Consider the following 16,369-nt stretch of genomic DNA (forward strand, 5'->3'; position numbering starts at 1 on the left):
TTTTCTTGGAAAGTGTTCTCTAATTGGAGCATACAGCATCTGATTAATGTCTGTCTCTGGTGTGTATCTCCCTGTACTGATGCCTGCCTCTTTGAATTCCCTGGCACAGCATTGTTTAGGCCCTACTGATTAGACAGAACGACACAGAGCCATTCAAACAGGCCGTGTGATTTCTGTCGATAAATCTGAAGAGCTGCTCTCTTTCATCTTTTCATTTCATCCACATCTTATTCTGGCTTCTGTTCCTTTGTTTATTCCAGATATCCAACATGGGCGACAGGGTAGCTGAGTGCCAGTTGGAAACGCACAACAGAAAGATGGTGACTTTTAAGTTTGATCTGGATGGAGATAACCCAGAGGAAATAGCACAGATTATGGTAACTACAGAGAAGATTACGAGCACACTCCCTCCCTCTTTTCTCTCGCTGTCGCTCTCCCCCTCCTGTCTCTCTCCCCCTCCTGTCTCTCTCGCTGTCTCTCTCTCTCTCTGTGTCTCTCTCTGTCTCTCTCTCTCTCGCTGCCCCTCGCTGTCTCGCTCGCTCTCTCTCTCTTTCTCGCTGTCTCTCGCTCGCTCTCTCTCTCACTCTCTCACTGTCTCTCTCTCCCTCCCTCCCCCTCTATCTCTCTCTCATTATTGAGCCGTCTCCCCTCTCTGATTGCAGTAGCCCAGAATCCCAACTGTGTTGTGATGTTCCCTGATGGTATTTGTCTCAGGCATGTCCAGAGAGTTTATCTGGTAATAATGAAAGGCTTTATTTCACCAGACTTTCTGGGTGTTTTGACTTTGATTAATCCGTTCTGAAATGATGAATCAATCCAACCATCAGATTCTGAGAAGAATGAGGACTGTGATTGAGAGGGCTGTTCTTTCCTGGTGTGTGACTACAGGTCACCAGTCTGTTTATACTGGAGAGCGAGAGGGAGTCGTTCATGGAGCAGGTCCGTGAGGTCATCGAGATGGCTGACGAGAAGGGTCTGGAGAAAGATGGAAACACCCAGGTAGAGTGACGTCTCTCCATTCATTTTTCCTCCATGTTGTTGCTGTGAAAGAGCATCATTCTTAACCCTTCTATACCAGGTACATTGGCTTAAGTAACTTCATCATGGATCGTTGTAAACGGCTGTTGTACTGTCTCAGACTGACTGCATCTTGTGCCACAGATTGTTTCCCAGATAGTTAGTGACCTCCAGCAGCAACAGATCCCTGCTATATCTGAACCGTTGCCAGGTAAAACAACCAACACAATGTCCACACAGGGAATTGGTACCCTACAACAACAAAATGACAGACATGTTTTGCATGAGAATTTTCCATCTGTAGTCCAATGTGTTGTACCATGAATTATAGAACTTTCTCTCGCTGAGAAAAGTAAATGTATTGAATTCAATAGAGACACCCATTTTGCATTAACCCTATGTGTGACCCTACCATTTCTATCTATCTCCAGGTATCCCTTCCTGTGCAGCCCAGGTGGTCCACTCTGCAGGCAGGAGGTTTATAGTCAGCCCCGTGCCTGAGTCCAGACTCAGGGACCAGTTCTTTGCTGATTCACAGTCCTTTCACGGTGAGTTTAGCACGCACGCACGCGCACACGCACACACACACACACACATGAATGCACACACACGCACAGTGACAGCCTACCAATAAGTTATCTTATTAGTCAACAAGATAATGCATTCAGCATCCAAATGTAATAACATTTAGATGTTTCTGAAAACCGGGATCATCTGATCTTGTGACTGACTGAATGTTGTTGTATTGTAAAGTTAATAATAAAAACATCACATGTTTATGAATGTCTAGTTGCTATGTAACCGTAGTTTAGTTAGTGTCCTATCTGTGGTGTATGACCTGATTTTAAGGTGATGGCTAACATCACATGTTTATGAATGTCTAGTTGCTATGTAACCGTAGTTTAGTTAGTGTCCTATCTGTGGTGTATGACCTGATTTTAAGGTGATGGCTAACATCACTGTTTTACTTAGTGACGGGGTTTGGTGTTGACACATCTCTTTCTATCACTCTCTCTGTTTCCCTGCCCATCTCTCCCTCATTGTCTCTCTCCACAGCCGCCCGTGCTGTAGCTGCAGGTCAGGGTCTGTCCCAGTCGGCCTCAGCGGTCAGCCTGCAGCAGGCCTTCTCAGAGATGAGACAGAACCAGGGCCAGTACGACCCAGGGCCCAGCACCGCTCCTCCCTCCGTCCACATAGCCTCCCTGCCTGTCCTGGTCCCTGCTGCAGCCACCACCACCACCATCCCAGTCTTCTCCACTGCTCCTATAGCCTCTGCTCCTCTCCCCCATGCTCAGGTTCCATCTGAGGCCTCTGTGACCTCCCCTCCCCCCCCAGTCTCCATCTCCCCTCCAGCCTCTACCTCCATCTCTCCACCTGCGCCCATCCACCAGGCCACCGCCCCCATCCCCACCCAGCTCCAGTCTGTTGATACCCAGCCTCTCCTTTCCCAGGCCCCTCTCACCCTGCCGGTGACCCAACCCGTGGTCTCCTCCGTACCTAGTGTTACAGCCACCTCTGTGTCCCCCCCAGTCCCTGCTGTCCTCCCCAACACAACTACCCTGTCCACCTCAGCCTCCTTCCCCCAGACCTCTGGCTCCATCCCTGGTGGTCCCACCACCTCCATACCCACTACAGTCCTTTGTCATTCTGCCACGGCCCCCCTGGTCAGCAGCTGTAGCAGTGATAGTGGAGGAAGCTCAGAGCAGCTCCCTGTCCCTTCCACCGCTACCGTAGTCCCCACCACGGCTATCCAAGGCCCCCTGCTAGCCCCATCCATTGCTAACCCCAGTGCAGAGCTCCCTTCTTCCTCCTCGCCTGTAGCCTCTCTAGCCCCAGGGGCCACGGTCCCTACCTTACAGCCCATCACCTCCACCACCATCCCCGTGGTCCAGCCCACCCTGGTGCACACCCAGCCCCAGCCTGCTACAATGCCCAACCAGACCCACGCCCAGTGTGGGGAGTGTGAGGTGGCCCTGGGCATCGATGACATCCACGCCCTGGATAAGAAGCTTCGCTCCCTCTTCATGGACCTGGGCGGCGGTGGAACCACCCAGGCCGATGGCTCTGTCGACCCAGCCGGAGGCACTGGTGTCCCGGGAACCTCTTCCCCAACCGGCCACTCATCCACCCCCAGCTCCACAGGCACCCCCCTGCCCCCCTCCAGCCTCCCCCTGGCCTCCTCAGGACCAGGGCATGTCTCTGGGACCCCCCTCACCACCCCGGGACAGGCTGGGACCCCTTCCACCTACACCCAGACTACCCCGGCCAAAGCACCTCTGTCTAGGTTACCGGTGAGTCAGTCAGCATGGATGTGGAGGCTAGCTTAGTAGATGTGGCTTGAAGAGCGCTGTTTATAACACATACAGTATGTTGTAAACCATTTCAGATTGTTATGACACCTCTGTGTAAGGTAAGTTTGTGTAATTCTGTATTTGTAGTCTTTTGGAGAATTCTACATCATTATTACATAGTTGACATACACAGTTATTGCCTAGTTAAATAAATCAAATCAAATGATTGACATGTGATTGTGCCAACTCCACCTTTAACAGCCTTTTGTTAACCTCCTTGATCAACTGCTTTTGTCTCCTAACATTTTGTTGAATGAACGTTTGCTCTGCTTTCTGTTGCATGGCAACAACTCTATTCTATACTGTGTCCATCCCCCCTAGATATCAGGTAGCGCACCATATAGTTGTTAAAACCCTGCACTGTAGTTATGGTGTCATTCTAGATGAGATATGTTAATGGTTAACAGCTTCTAGATGAGATATGTTAAGGGTTAACGGCTTCTAGATGAGATATGTTAATGGTTAACAGCTTCTAGATGAGATGTGTTAATGGTTAACAGCTTCTAGATGAGATATGTTAATGGTTAACAGCTTCGAGATGAGATATGTTAATGGTTAACAGCTTCTAGATGAGATGTGTTAATAGTTAACAGCTTCTAGATGAGATGTGTTAATGGTTAACAGCTTCGAGATGAGATGTGTTAATGGTTAACAGCTTCTAGATGAGATGTGTTAATGGTTAACAGCTTCTAGATGAGATGTGTTAATGGTTAACAGCTTCTAGATGAGATGTGTTAATAGTTAACAGCTTCTAGATGAGATATGTTAATGGTTAACAGCTTCTAGATGAGATGTGTTAATAGTTAACAGCTTCTAGATGAGATATGTTAATAGTTAACAGCTTCTAGATGAGATGTGTTAATAGTTAACAGCTTCTAGATGAGATGTGTTAATAGTTAATGGCTTCTAGATGAGATATGTTAATAGTTAATGGCTTCTAGATGAGATATGTTAATGTTTAACGGCTTCTAGATGAGATATGTTAATGGTTAACAGCTTCTAGATGAGATATGTTAATGGTTAACAGCTTCTAGATGAGATATGTTAATGGTTAACAGCTTCTAGATGAGATATGTTAATGGTTAACAGCTTCTAGATGAGATATGTTAATGGTTAATGGCTTCTAGATGAGATATGTTAATGGTTAACAGCTTCTAGATGAGATGTGTTAATGGTTAACAGCTTCTAGATGAGATGTGTTAATGGTTAACAGCTTCTAGATGAGATGTGTTAATGGTTAACAGCTTCTAGATGAGATGTGTTAATAGTTAACAGCTTCTAGATGAGATATGTTAATAGTTAATGGCTTCTAGATGAGATATGTTAATAGTTAATGGCTTCTAGATGAGATATGTTAATGGTTAACGGCTTCTAGATGAGATATGTTAATGGTTAACAGCTTCTAGATGAGATATGTTAATGGTTAACAGCTTCTAGATGAGATGTGTTAATGGTTAACAGCTTCTAGATGAGATGTTAACACTCAGGAGCCCAACGGTGCCATGGCTAACGGCTGTATCCAGGCACTCCACGTTGCATCGTGCTTAAGAATAGTCCTTAGGCTTGGTATATTGGCCATATACCACACCTCCTCGGGCCTTATTGCTTAAGTAACACTACAGTCTTTGTTTATTGTCTAATGTCCCAGTCAGTGTCAGAGAGCTGCAGGTAGAATCCCCTGTCCGTCCAGCTGCATGTGGCTGCAGTGCATTATGTTCTCCTATCTCTCCTCTTCTCTCCGTTTCATCCCTCTCTTCATCCCTCTGTTTATTAGGTGTTGCCTGTGGGCTCAGATCAGGCTCAGGCTGGCCCCCCTCCTCCCTCAGACCACATGGCACCCTTCCCAGGACCCTGTCTAACTCAGGTGCCTTTCCCTCTTTCTCCTGACTGCCATTTTGATCCTCCATCATCCCTCGTTCTGCATCCCTCTCTCTCTCTTTCTCTCCTAAGTGATGTTAAGATCCCTCCATCATCCCTCGTTCTGCACCCCTCTCTCTCTCTTTCTCTCCTAAGTGATGTTAAGGTCCCTCTATCTGCACCCCCTCTCTCTCTTTCTCTCCTAAGTGATGTTAAGATCCCTCTATCTGCACCCCCTCTCTCTCTCTTTCTCTCTTAAGTGATGTTAAGATCCCTCCATCATCCCTCTATCTGTACCCCCCCCCCCCTCTCTCTTTCATCCGTCCATCTCCCCCTCCCATCATTTGTCTCCTGTGTAAAAACTAGTGACGCATGAAGATCAGATCAGGCTCAATCTGTTCAGTGTCTGAAGAAGACATCTCTGTCTCTGGTTCTCTCTGTGTTGGCGGAGCAGCATGATGACCTGTGACTCTCATTAACCACGTCTGTTCCTCATTATCTGATTCTCTCTCTCTCTCTCTCGCTCTGTCGAAGTCTGTCTCTTGTCTCCCTCTTTCTCCTGCACCTCTATCCCACTCTCTTGCCTCTCCCACTCTCCCTGTCTCTCCCTCTATCCCACCCTCTCCTCTCTCTCCCTCTTTCTGTCCTTCTCCTTCCTCTCTCTCCTCCCTCAGTCTTTCTCCAGACAGACCGTTAGGGAGGCTGGGGAGATCAACATCACTCATCTTCATTTGTCATTGTGGTTTTTGTCAGCACAATATTTTAATAGTTTTCTTCCACGAAGAAAGAGAAGACTCGCCACAAGCAAAATATTACATCCAGACAGAGTTTTTCTCTCCCACAGCGCATTCTTTCTTAAACTAAATCAACTAGGGAATAACTAGGAAAGACGAGAAGACAGGCTCCCCCAGGCTAGTGGAGATGACAGTTTGGTTTATACTCAGACAGACAGTGTTGTCCACAGTGTGAATGTTCAAATCTAAAGATAGAACAAACCAAGCAAACCAGAGCACTGTTCTTTGTAAGGAAAAAGGGGGTTCATTATTTTTCTTTGATCTGTAAGAATTCTGTGTAATTTTCCGTTCAAAGCTCTGCTCCGGTCTGAGGTGATTTGATCTTGAGAAAGCGACTGCAGTCTGCCTCCTGTGGCTCTAATGGTTCTGATGTGAAATTCTTTAAAGGGATATTTGTAACGTTTTCAGCTTCATATTCATCATCTCCAGCACCTCCCCTTTCTCAACTTCATATTCATCCTCTCCAGCACCTCCCCTTTCTCAACTTCATATTCATCATCTCCAGCACCTCCCCTTTCTCAACTTCATATTCATATTCATCTCCAGCACCTCCCCTTTCTCAACTTCATATTCATCCTCTCCAGCACCTCCCCTTTCTCAACTTCATATTCATCATCTCCAGCACCTCCCCTTTCTCAACTTCATATTCATCATCTCCAGCACCTCCCCTTTCTCAACTTCATATTCATCATCTCCAGCACCTCCCCTTTCTCAGCTTCATATTCATCATCTCCAGCACCTCCCCTTTCTCAACTTCATATTCATCATCTCCAGCACCTCCCCTTTCTCAACTTCATATTCATCATCTCCAGCACCTCCCCTTTCCCAACTTCATATTCATCATCTCCAGCACCTCCCCTTTCTCAACTTCATATTCATCATCTCCAGCACCTCCCCTTTCTCAGCTTCATATTCATCATCTCCAGCACCTCCCCTTTCTCAACTTCATATTCATCATCTCCAGCACCTCCCCTTTCTCAACTTCATATTCATCTTCAGCACCGCCCCAACATCAACATATGTGAAAATGTCACGTTTATTATTTTTTTGTAGTAAAAAAAAAGATGGAGGAAGTGAAATGTTTCCAGTGACATCATCGGTGTGCATTGTGATTTTAACCAATTATGAGGAAGTATTGCCCATTTCCAATTAATTGTGTACTAATTGGAAACTATCTTTCTGACTACAGAAATGTGCAATTTTGGGGTGGTGCTGGAGATGAGGAATATGAAGTTGAGAAAGGGGAGGTGCTGGAGATGATGAATATGAAGTTGAGAAAGGGGAGGTGCTGGAGATGATGAATATGAAGTTGAGAAAGGGGAGGTGCTGGAGATGATGAATATGAAGTTGAGAAAGGGGAGGTGCTGGAGATGATGAATATGAAGTTGAGAAAGGGGAGGTGCTGGAGATGATGAATATGAAGCTGAGAAAGGGGAGGTGCTGGAGATGATGAATATGAAGTTGAGAAAGGGGAGGTGCTGGAGATGATGAATATGAAGTTGAGAAAGGGGAGGTGCTGGAGATGATGAATATGAAGTTGAGAAAGGGGAGGTGCTGGAGATGATGAATATGAAGTTGAGAAAGGGGAGGTGCTGGAGATGATGAATATGAAGTTGAGAAAGGGGAGGTGCTGGAGAGGATGAATATGAAGTTGAGAAAGGGGAGGTGCTGGAGAGGATGAATATGAAGTTGAGAAAGGGGAGGTGCTGGAGAGGATGAATATGAAGTTGAGAAAGGGGAGGTGCTGGAGATGATGAATATGAAGTTGAGACGGGGGGGAAATGTCCTTTTAATATATTGATTTTGAACGTCACCTGGATACCTTGGCTTGAAGACAGTCTTTGACTAAATTAAACCCAATCTAGGATTTTACCTAAATCTTTCAGTCTTTTCAAATATTTTCTGGAAAAATGAAAGCTAAACGTTTACTGTGATTCATAACATTTTTGCTAGATGAAATTCAACAGTAATTCATGTCTAGAGACCAACTAGTTTGATGTGTTCTGAGTTACCGTGTGAGGATGTGTTGCCGTCTGTTTGACTATCGTCTATAACGGCTTGTTGTTACCCACTAGTCTCAGCAGCCTCTGGAAGACCTGGATGCCCAGCTGAGGAGGGCCCTGAGCCCAGAGACGGTCTCTGTCAGCTGTGTCACCACACAGGTACCATAACCACACACACACACGTGCCCCCTTCAGGCCTGGACGAATGACAATGTATTTATTAGTTGTCGAAATGTCAGATTTAGTTGTATGTTTTTGACCTTGAAAAAGTATATGAATACTATTTCTTCTAATCTGTCTTTTGTAGCCGTTATTAGTCTGCTCTGTCTAATACTGCCATCACTGTCATGCTCCTGTACAGCTCATGTGGTGGTATGTGGAATGTTTGTTGGTGTGACTCTAGACAGGACAGTCACACTGTGTTCTCCCCCCTGTACCATAGTCCTCCCTCACTGGGATGCCTGCAGGTGGCCAGCCAGGTGTGTACTTCAACATCTATCCGTACTCCCATTTTGAAATGGTCGTGCTACCTGTTAGTGTGTTGTCCTTTTTCTTTTGGGATGTTTTGCCGACTGTTGCATTGTAACGTGATGATGTCTCATTGGTCGTTTCAGTGCCTTTCTCTCTGGAAGGGGAACCAATCATTTCGCCTATTGCTGGAGGATTCCAAATGGGACGATTCCAGGTATGGAATTGTAGCTGTACCTTTCCAGCTCTATTTACCTTATTGGGATATTCCAGCGCTGTCTGTCTGGTGGTCAGAGTCTGCAGTCTCTATGTTCTTCATCCATCTCTCTTCAGAATAGTTTTCTATGATTGTAGTGATGGTCCTTATGGCTGATCTGGGCCTTTAAATTCTGTCTTTTCATAATCTCTCTCCATCACCTGTCCCCCTCCCCAGGTCTCTGTGGCTGCAGACCAGCGTCCCCACAAAATCGAGGGAGGGAGCCCCACAAAATCCTCCTCCACCTCCTCTTCCTCCTCTTCCTCCTCCTCTTCCTCCAGCCCGGAGAACACACTGCACAATGTCTCCTCCCCTCTCCATGGAGGTAAGACTGGCGGGGGAGATGTTGTGGACGGCCTGCCCTCCCTCCCCCACCGGACCGCCTCCCCTCAGCCCACCACCATTGGCCGCTTCCAGGTCACCACCAACGCACCGGATGCCAGGGTGGGCCGCTTCTCAGTGAGCCGAGCCCAGGATGAGGCAGCCGAGGCTGGGTTGGAGCAAACACCCGCTTCCCAGGCTAACGGGCCTAGTATTGATCCTGGCTCAGCCACCATGCTCCTCAGCCCAGAGGACAAACAGAGCTCCCTGCCCAGCCTCAACAACTCCTACATGAGCTCTGATAACGACTCTGAGTTTGAGGACGAGGACTTGAAGAGGGAGGTCAACCGGTTACGGGAAAAGTAGGTTTACCCTGTTTCTCTCTCCTCTAACTTAGTGGGTTTACCCTGTTTCTCTCTCCTCTAACTTAGTGGGTCTACCCTGTTTCTCTCTCCTCTAACTTAGTGGGTTTACCCTGTTTCTCTCTCTTCTGCTTCAGTGGGTTTACCCTGTTTCTCTCTCTTCTGCTTCAGTGGGTTTACCCTGTTTCTCTCTCCTCTCTTCTGCTTTAGTAGGTTTACCCTGTTTCTCTCTCCTCTAACTTAGTGGGTTTACCCTGTTTCTCTCTCCTCTCTTCTGCTTTAGTAGGTTTACCCTGTTTCTCTCTCCTCTCTTCTGCTTTAGTGGGTTTACCCTGTTTCTCTCTCCTCTAACTTAGTGGGTTTACCCTGTTTCTCTCTCCTCTAACTTAGTGGGTTTACCCTGTTTCTCTCTCCTCTCTTCTGCTTTAGTAGGTTTACCCTGTTTCTCTCTCCTCTCTTCTGCTTTAGTGGGTTTACCCTGTTTCTCTCTCCTCTCTTCTGCTTTAGTAGGTTTACCCTGTTTCTCTCTCCTCTCTTCTGCTTTAGTGGGTTTACCCTGTTTCTCTCTCCTCTCTTCTGCTTTAGTAGGTTTACCCTGTTTCTCTCTCCTCTCTTCTGCTTTAGTGGGTTTACCCTGTTTCTCTCTCCTCTCTTCTGCTTTGGTAGGTTTACCCTGTTTCTCTCTCTTCTGCTTTAGTAGGTTTACCCTGTTTCTCTCTCCTCTCTTCTGCTTTAGTGGGTTTACCCTGTTTCTCTCTCTTCTGCTTTAGTAGGTTTACCCTGTTTCTCTCTCTTCTGCTTTAGTGGGTTTACCCTGTTTCTCTCTCCTCTAACTTAGTGGGTTTACCCTGTTTCTCTCTCCTCTCTTCTGCTTTAGTGGGTCTACCCTGTTTCTCTCTCCTCTCTTCTGCTTTAGTAGGTTTACCCTGTTTCTCTCTCCTCTCTTCTGCTTTAGTGGGTTTACCCTGTTTCTCTCTCCTCTAACTTAGTGGGTTTACCCTGTTTCTCTCTCTTCTGCTTTAGTAGGTTTACCCTGTTTCTCTCTCCTCTCTTCTGCTTTAGTGGGTTTACCCTGTTTCTCTCTCTTCTGCTTTAGTAGGTTTACCCTGTTTCTCTCTCTTCTGCTTTAGTGGGTTTACCCTGTTTCTCTCTCCTCTAACTTAGTGGGTTTACCCTGTTTCTCTCTCCTCTCTTCTGCTTTAGTGGGTCTACCCTGTTTCTCTCTCCTCTCTTCTGCTTTAGTAGGTTTACCCTGTTTCTCTCTCCTCTCTTCTGCTTTAGTGGGTTTACCCTGTTTCTCTCTCCTCTCTTCTGCTTTAGTGGGTTTACCCTGTTTCTCTCTCTTCTGCTTTAGTAGGTTTACCCTGTTTCTCTCTCCTCTAACTTAGTGGGTTTACCCTGTTTCTCTCTCTTCTGCTTTAGTAGGTTTACCTTGTTTCTCTCTCTGCTTTAGTGGGTTTACCCTGTTTCTCTCTCCTCTCTTCTGCTTTAGTGGGTTTACCCTGTTTCTCTCGCTTCTGCTTTAGTGGGTTTACCCTGTTTCTCTCGCTTCTGCTTTAGTGGGTTTACCCTGTTTCTCTCTCCTCTCTTCTGCTTTAGTAGGTTTACCCTGTTTCTCTCTCTTCTGCTTTAGTGGGTTTACCCTGTTTCTCTCTCTTCTGCTTTAGTGGGTTTACCCTGTTTCTCTCTCTTCTGCTTTAGTGGGTTTACCCTGTTTCTCTCTCTTCTGCTTTAGTGGGTTTACCCTGTTTCTCTCTCTTCTGCTTTAGTGGGTTTACCCTGTTTCTCTCTCTTCTGCTTTAGTGGGTTTACCCTGTTTCTCTCTCTTCTGCTTTAGTGGGTTTACCCTGTTTCTCTCTCTTCTCTTCTGCTCGACTGACATGTTTCTGTTTGCTGTTATATATCCCTTAAATATCCCTTCTTGAATTGTCACATTTAAGTGCTTATGTTTCCATTCCTAAAACCCCCAGATGTCTACCTTCACCTGAAATGTTTCTGTGCTATTAGACTGATTGGGTTTGGGGAAGATTTTGGGATATTCAGCTCCCTCTCATCTCTTCTCCAGGCACATGAAGGAGATCCAGGCCCTCCACACCAAGCAGAAGGATGAGATTGACTCCCTGTTCGCCAGGCTGGGCAAGGTGCCTCCAGCCGTGGTGGTCCCTCCAGCTGTAGCCCTGGCCGGTCGCAGGAGACGACCCACCAAAAGCAAGAGCAGCAAGTCCAGCCGCTGCAGCTCCTCCCAGGGCAGCAAGAGCCCCCTGCAACCAGGTACTACTAACCCCTGACCTCTGTCTGAACTGGTCCTATCATCAAGAGCCCCCTGCAACCAGGTACTACTAACCCCTGACCTCTGTCTGAACTGGTCCTATCAGCAAGAGCCTCCTGCAACCAGGTACTACTAACCCCTGACCTCTGTCTGAACTGGTCCTATCAGCAAGAGCCCCCTGCAACCAGGTACTACTAACCCCTGACCTCTGTCTGAACTGGTCCTATCAGCAAGAGCCCCCTGCAACCAGGTACTACTAACCCCTGACCTCTGTCTGAACTGGTCCTATCAGCAAGAACCCCCTTGAAGCCCTTGACCTTAAGTGTGTTAGAGCCAGAGATGGAAAAGGAAGTGAGACACCCCACTCGCTGTTTGTCTAGTTCAATTGAAGTCAATTAACTTAGTAGACCGGACCCAGCTGCTATCGCATTGGTGTCTATGGGAGATATATATTTTCTTTCAATGGTAAACGGCCGGAATAAGCGATCTTCATTTATCCACCATCTTTGTTAGAGCCCACTATAGCCAGGTCCTGACCTCTAACCTGTGGTCCTCCTCAGTAGAGGGTATTGGCAGAGCCAGTGTGTTACAGTAGGGACTTTGTTACTGTACTGCACTCGCTTTCTCTTCTTCACAGGACTACTTGTGGCAAACCAGTCTTCTCTTCTCTCCTTCCTTCACTTTTAAACCATACAGTGAACTAGCTGTATTGTTTATGATGAAACCCAGCACTCTGCACCCTACCTACCTACCTACACTGTGGTTGTGGGACCTGCACCCTACCTATCTACCTATCTACCTACCTACCTACCTACCTACCTACCTACACTATGTGTGAGAGTCACTGTGTGCGTGTCTGCACTTTTGGAGGCTGTTCCCCTGACCTGTCCTCCTCCCTCCCCTGTTCTCCTCCTCTGTGTGTATGGTGTCTGTGTGTGTCAACTTCAGGCAGCACTTTATCTGCACAGAGCGCCCCCTCAGTGTACCCACCCTACCAGGCTCTCCTCCTGGCCCCTGGGGGCCTCCCCGACCCCAACCTCCACCCTGCCTCGGGGAGCCGACCCCGGCCCCTCAAGCATCTCGGCCCCTCCAGTGAAAACCTGTGCTCTGCCTACACCAGCGAAGCTACGCTGTCCGTGCCCAGTCTCTGTGCCCCCACCCAAGGTAGGCCCCACACAGCGCCCTACTGCCTCCGTCCCATTCGTCCTTCCATCTGCCTCCAGTAGGCCTCATTTGCCTTGTCTGTTGAGGAAAAGTTAATCTTCCACCACCACCACCACCCCTCCCCCACCCATACCACAACCCCTCCTCCACCCCATACCACCACCCCTCCCCCACCCCATACCACCACCCCTCCCCATACCACCATCACATAGGGATGGGAATTAGTAGTGTCCCCATCCTTCCCTGGATACCATCCCCAAAAAGTCTGTCTGTCGTAATGGTCTCTATTTGGGTGTTGCTCTGTCTTGTCCTGTCTTGTCCACTAGGGTTGGTACAGTAGAGGAATGTTTGACAGAGCCATTTTGCTCTGATACAGACAGTGGCACTGGACTGTAGTGTTGGGAAGGCTTACGATTAAAATAAAATCTCCCTTCAGTCGGCGAACACTATTGCTCTGGCTCAAGACAGTGGTGCATGTTGGGTATTTCAATTGGACTGTTGATTTGGGCACCTCTGTCTCAAGCTAGCCTTTCTTCCACACACTCAGTGGAAGCTCCATTACTGTCGGGATGGGGCAGCTCCTATTCCTCCCACGCTACAGGGAGTGCTATTGCTCCCAGTGCAGCTCTATCCTCTCCTCCATCCCTCTCCATTCTCTCCATCTCCCTCTCTGTTGCTCAGTGTACTTGCTGTTCCATTCTTACTGTGTGTATGTGTACCTCTCTCTCTCCCTCTTCCTCTCTCCTCTTTCTATCTCTATCCACCCCTCCTCTCTCTCTCTCTCTCTCTCTCTCTCTCTCCCCCCTCTTCCTCACTCCTCTTTCTATCTCTATCCACCCCTCCTCTCTCTTTCTACCCCCTCTCTCCCTCCCTCTCTCCACCCCCCCTCTCTTTCTCTCCCCCTCTCTTTTTGTACCACAGGCTGTGTTACGTTCAGCTGTGGGTCGGAGAGAGTGACCATCAAACCAGGTGGTGGCAGAAGGACCCGTTTTCTGAGTACGCCCTGCTTGGCTCTTTGTGTGTAACGCTTCTTCCTTTGTCTTCTTTCTCCTTCACGTCCTACTTCATGTGATTTATCTCTTATCTTCCGATTGGGAGCCTTTTCTCCTCTCTGGCATTTTCTCCTCTTTTTTTTATTTTTTAATTGGCCCCATTTATAGATAATTGTAGATCAATGACCACTGATGATGCATCATCACATAATTAATGGATACATGTATGTAATGGCATTCTGTACAGTCGTGGCCAAAAGTTTTGAGAATGACACAAATATACATTTTCAGTCTGATGCCTCAGTTTGTATGATGACAATTAGCATATACTCCAGAATGTTATGAAGAGTGATCAGATGGATTGCAATTAATTGCAAAGTCCCTCTTTGCCATGCAAATGAACTGAATCCCCAAAAAACATTTCCTTTGAATTTCAGCCCTGCCACAAAAGGATCAGCTGACATCATGTCAGGGATTCTCTCGTTAACACAGGTGTGAGTGTTGACAAGGACAAGGCTGGAGATCACTCTGTCATGCTGATTGAGTTTGAATAACAGACTGGAAGCTTCAAAAAGGAGGGTGGTGCTTGGAATCATTGTTCTTCCTCTGTCAACCATGGTTACCTGCAAGGAAACATGTGCCGTCAGCATTGCTTTGTATAAAAAGGGCTTTACAGGCAAGGATATTGCTGCCAGTAAGATTGCACCTAAATCAACCCATTATTGGATCATAAAGAACTTGAAGGAGAGCGGTTCAATTGTTGTGAAGAAACCAAGGGAGTGGGCTCACTCACAATTTTGCCTAAGAACACAGCTTTGAATCAAGAATGGTACCAACACATCCTCCCGAGAGCAACTTCTCCCAACCATCCAGGAACAGTTTGGTGACGAACAATGCCTTTTCCAGCATGATGGAGCACCTTGCCATAAGACAAAAGTGGAAGTTAATATTTGTGTCATTCTCAAAACTTTTGGCCACGACTGTACGTTCCCTTCCTCGTGCATTAAAGTCATGTATCTAGTTTATAACCACAGACGGACCATGTGGAGGTAGAGCCTTAAACATCTGACCCCGTCTATAAACCATGTTGATTATTATTATCACCTATAGCAACAGTAATGGCTCCGTAAAGCAGGTTGAGCTATAAGACTGGTACAGTCTAGAACGGAGCTCTCCGACTCTGTTCCTGAGTTTTCACCCCAATCCCAGTTGGAACTAACCTGGTGCATCTTCTCAACCATCTAATTGTTAGAATCAGATGTGATTATGGTTGGAGTGAAAACCTACAGGAGAGTAGTTCTCTAGGAACAGGGCTGGAGAGAACTGTTCTAAAGTGAAGTAGATATCTATAATATTTGCTACTTGGCCCTCCACACTGATCCATTTCCACTGTGGCCCCATACTCTCCACTCAGGTCAACATCTCATCATAATATTATCATGTCTAATGTTTCTTCATCCATCTAATAATCACCCTGATTTAAACCGTACACGCTATACTTCTGAAGTTCTTGAATGATTAGAATGTTAATGTGGTCTGTACTACAGTACTACCCTTTAGTTATGGTCTGTACTACAGTACTACCCTTTAGTTATAGTCTGTACTACAGTACTAACCTTTAGTTATGGCCTGTACTACAGTACTACCCTTCAGTTATGGTCTGTACTACAGTACTACCCTTTAGTTATGGTCTGTACTACAGTACTACCCTTTAGTTATGGTCTGTACTACAGTACTACCCTTTAGTTATGGTCTGTACTACAGTACTACCCTTTAGTAATAGTTATGGTCTGTACTACAGTGCTACCCTTTAGTAGTAGTTATGGTCTGTACTACAGTACTACCCTTTAGTAATAGTTATGGTCTGTACTACAGTACTACCCTTTAGTTATGGTCTGTACTACTACCCTTTAGTAATAGTTATGGTCTGTACTACAGTACTACCCTTTAGTAATAGTTATGGTCTGTACTACAGTACTACCCTTTAGTAATAGTTATGGTCTGTACTACAGTACTACCCTTTAGTTATGGTCTGTACTACTACCCTTTAGTAATAGTTATGGTCTGTACTACAGTACTACCCTTTAGTAATAGTTATGGTCTGTACTACAGTACTACCCTTTAGTAATAGCTATGGTCTGTACTACAGTACTACCCTTTAGTAATAGCTATGGTCTGTACTACAGTACTACCCTTTAGTAATAGCTATGGTCTGTACTACAGTACTACCCTTTAGTAATAGTTATGGTCTGTATTACAGTACTACCCTTTAGTAATAGTTATGGTCTGTACTACAGTACTACCCTTTAGTTATAGTTATGGTCTGTACTACAGTACTACCCTTTAGTGGTAGTTATGGTCTGTACTACAGTACTACCCTTTAGTGGTAGTTATGGTCTGTACTACAGTACTACCCTTTAGTGGTAGTTATGGTCTGTACTACAGTACTACCCTTTAGTTATAGTTATGCTCTGTACTACAGTACTACCCTTTAGTTATAGTTATGGTCTGTACT

General features: G+C 46.3%; 1 protein-coding gene across 10 annotated transcripts in view; it reads left to right on the plus strand.

Moving 5' to 3' along the window:
- LOC110490805 (serine/threonine-protein kinase WNK1) overlaps window positions 1-16,369 on the plus strand; it is a 175,669-nt gene that overhangs the window by 146,475 nt on the left and 12,825 nt on the right. For 4 of the 10 annotated variants that reach the window (XM_036956822.1, XM_036956825.1, XM_036956830.1 and 1 more), the window contains 13 exons: window positions 261-377; window positions 889-999; window positions 1,162-1,228; window positions 1,449-1,565; window positions 2,074-3,308; window positions 5,143-5,232; window positions 8,095-8,181; window positions 8,465-8,501; window positions 8,637-8,707; window positions 8,924-9,429; window positions 11,495-11,700; window positions 12,647-12,862; window positions 13,784-13,879. In XM_036956822.1, coding sequence (XP_036812717.1) covers window positions 261-377; window positions 889-999; window positions 1,162-1,228; window positions 1,449-1,565; window positions 2,074-3,308; window positions 5,143-5,232; window positions 8,095-8,181; window positions 8,465-8,501; window positions 8,637-8,707; window positions 8,924-9,429; window positions 11,495-11,700; window positions 12,647-12,862; window positions 13,784-13,879 — 2,956 coding nt within the window. The remainder of the gene's footprint in view (window positions 1-260; window positions 378-888; window positions 1,000-1,161; window positions 1,229-1,448; window positions 1,566-2,073; window positions 3,309-5,142; window positions 5,233-8,094; window positions 8,182-8,464; window positions 8,502-8,636; window positions 8,708-8,923; window positions 9,430-11,494; window positions 11,701-12,646; window positions 12,863-13,783; window positions 13,880-16,369) is intronic. The other 6 variants (XM_036956824.1, XM_036956826.1, XM_036956823.1 and 3 more) reach the window with 5 other exon arrangements.

Source organism: Oncorhynchus mykiss, chromosome 21, assembly GCF_013265735.2.
Source record: "Oncorhynchus mykiss isolate Arlee chromosome 21, USDA_OmykA_1.1, whole genome shotgun sequence".
Classification (NCBI taxonomy): Eukaryota; Metazoa; Chordata; class Actinopteri; order Salmoniformes; family Salmonidae; genus Oncorhynchus; species Oncorhynchus mykiss.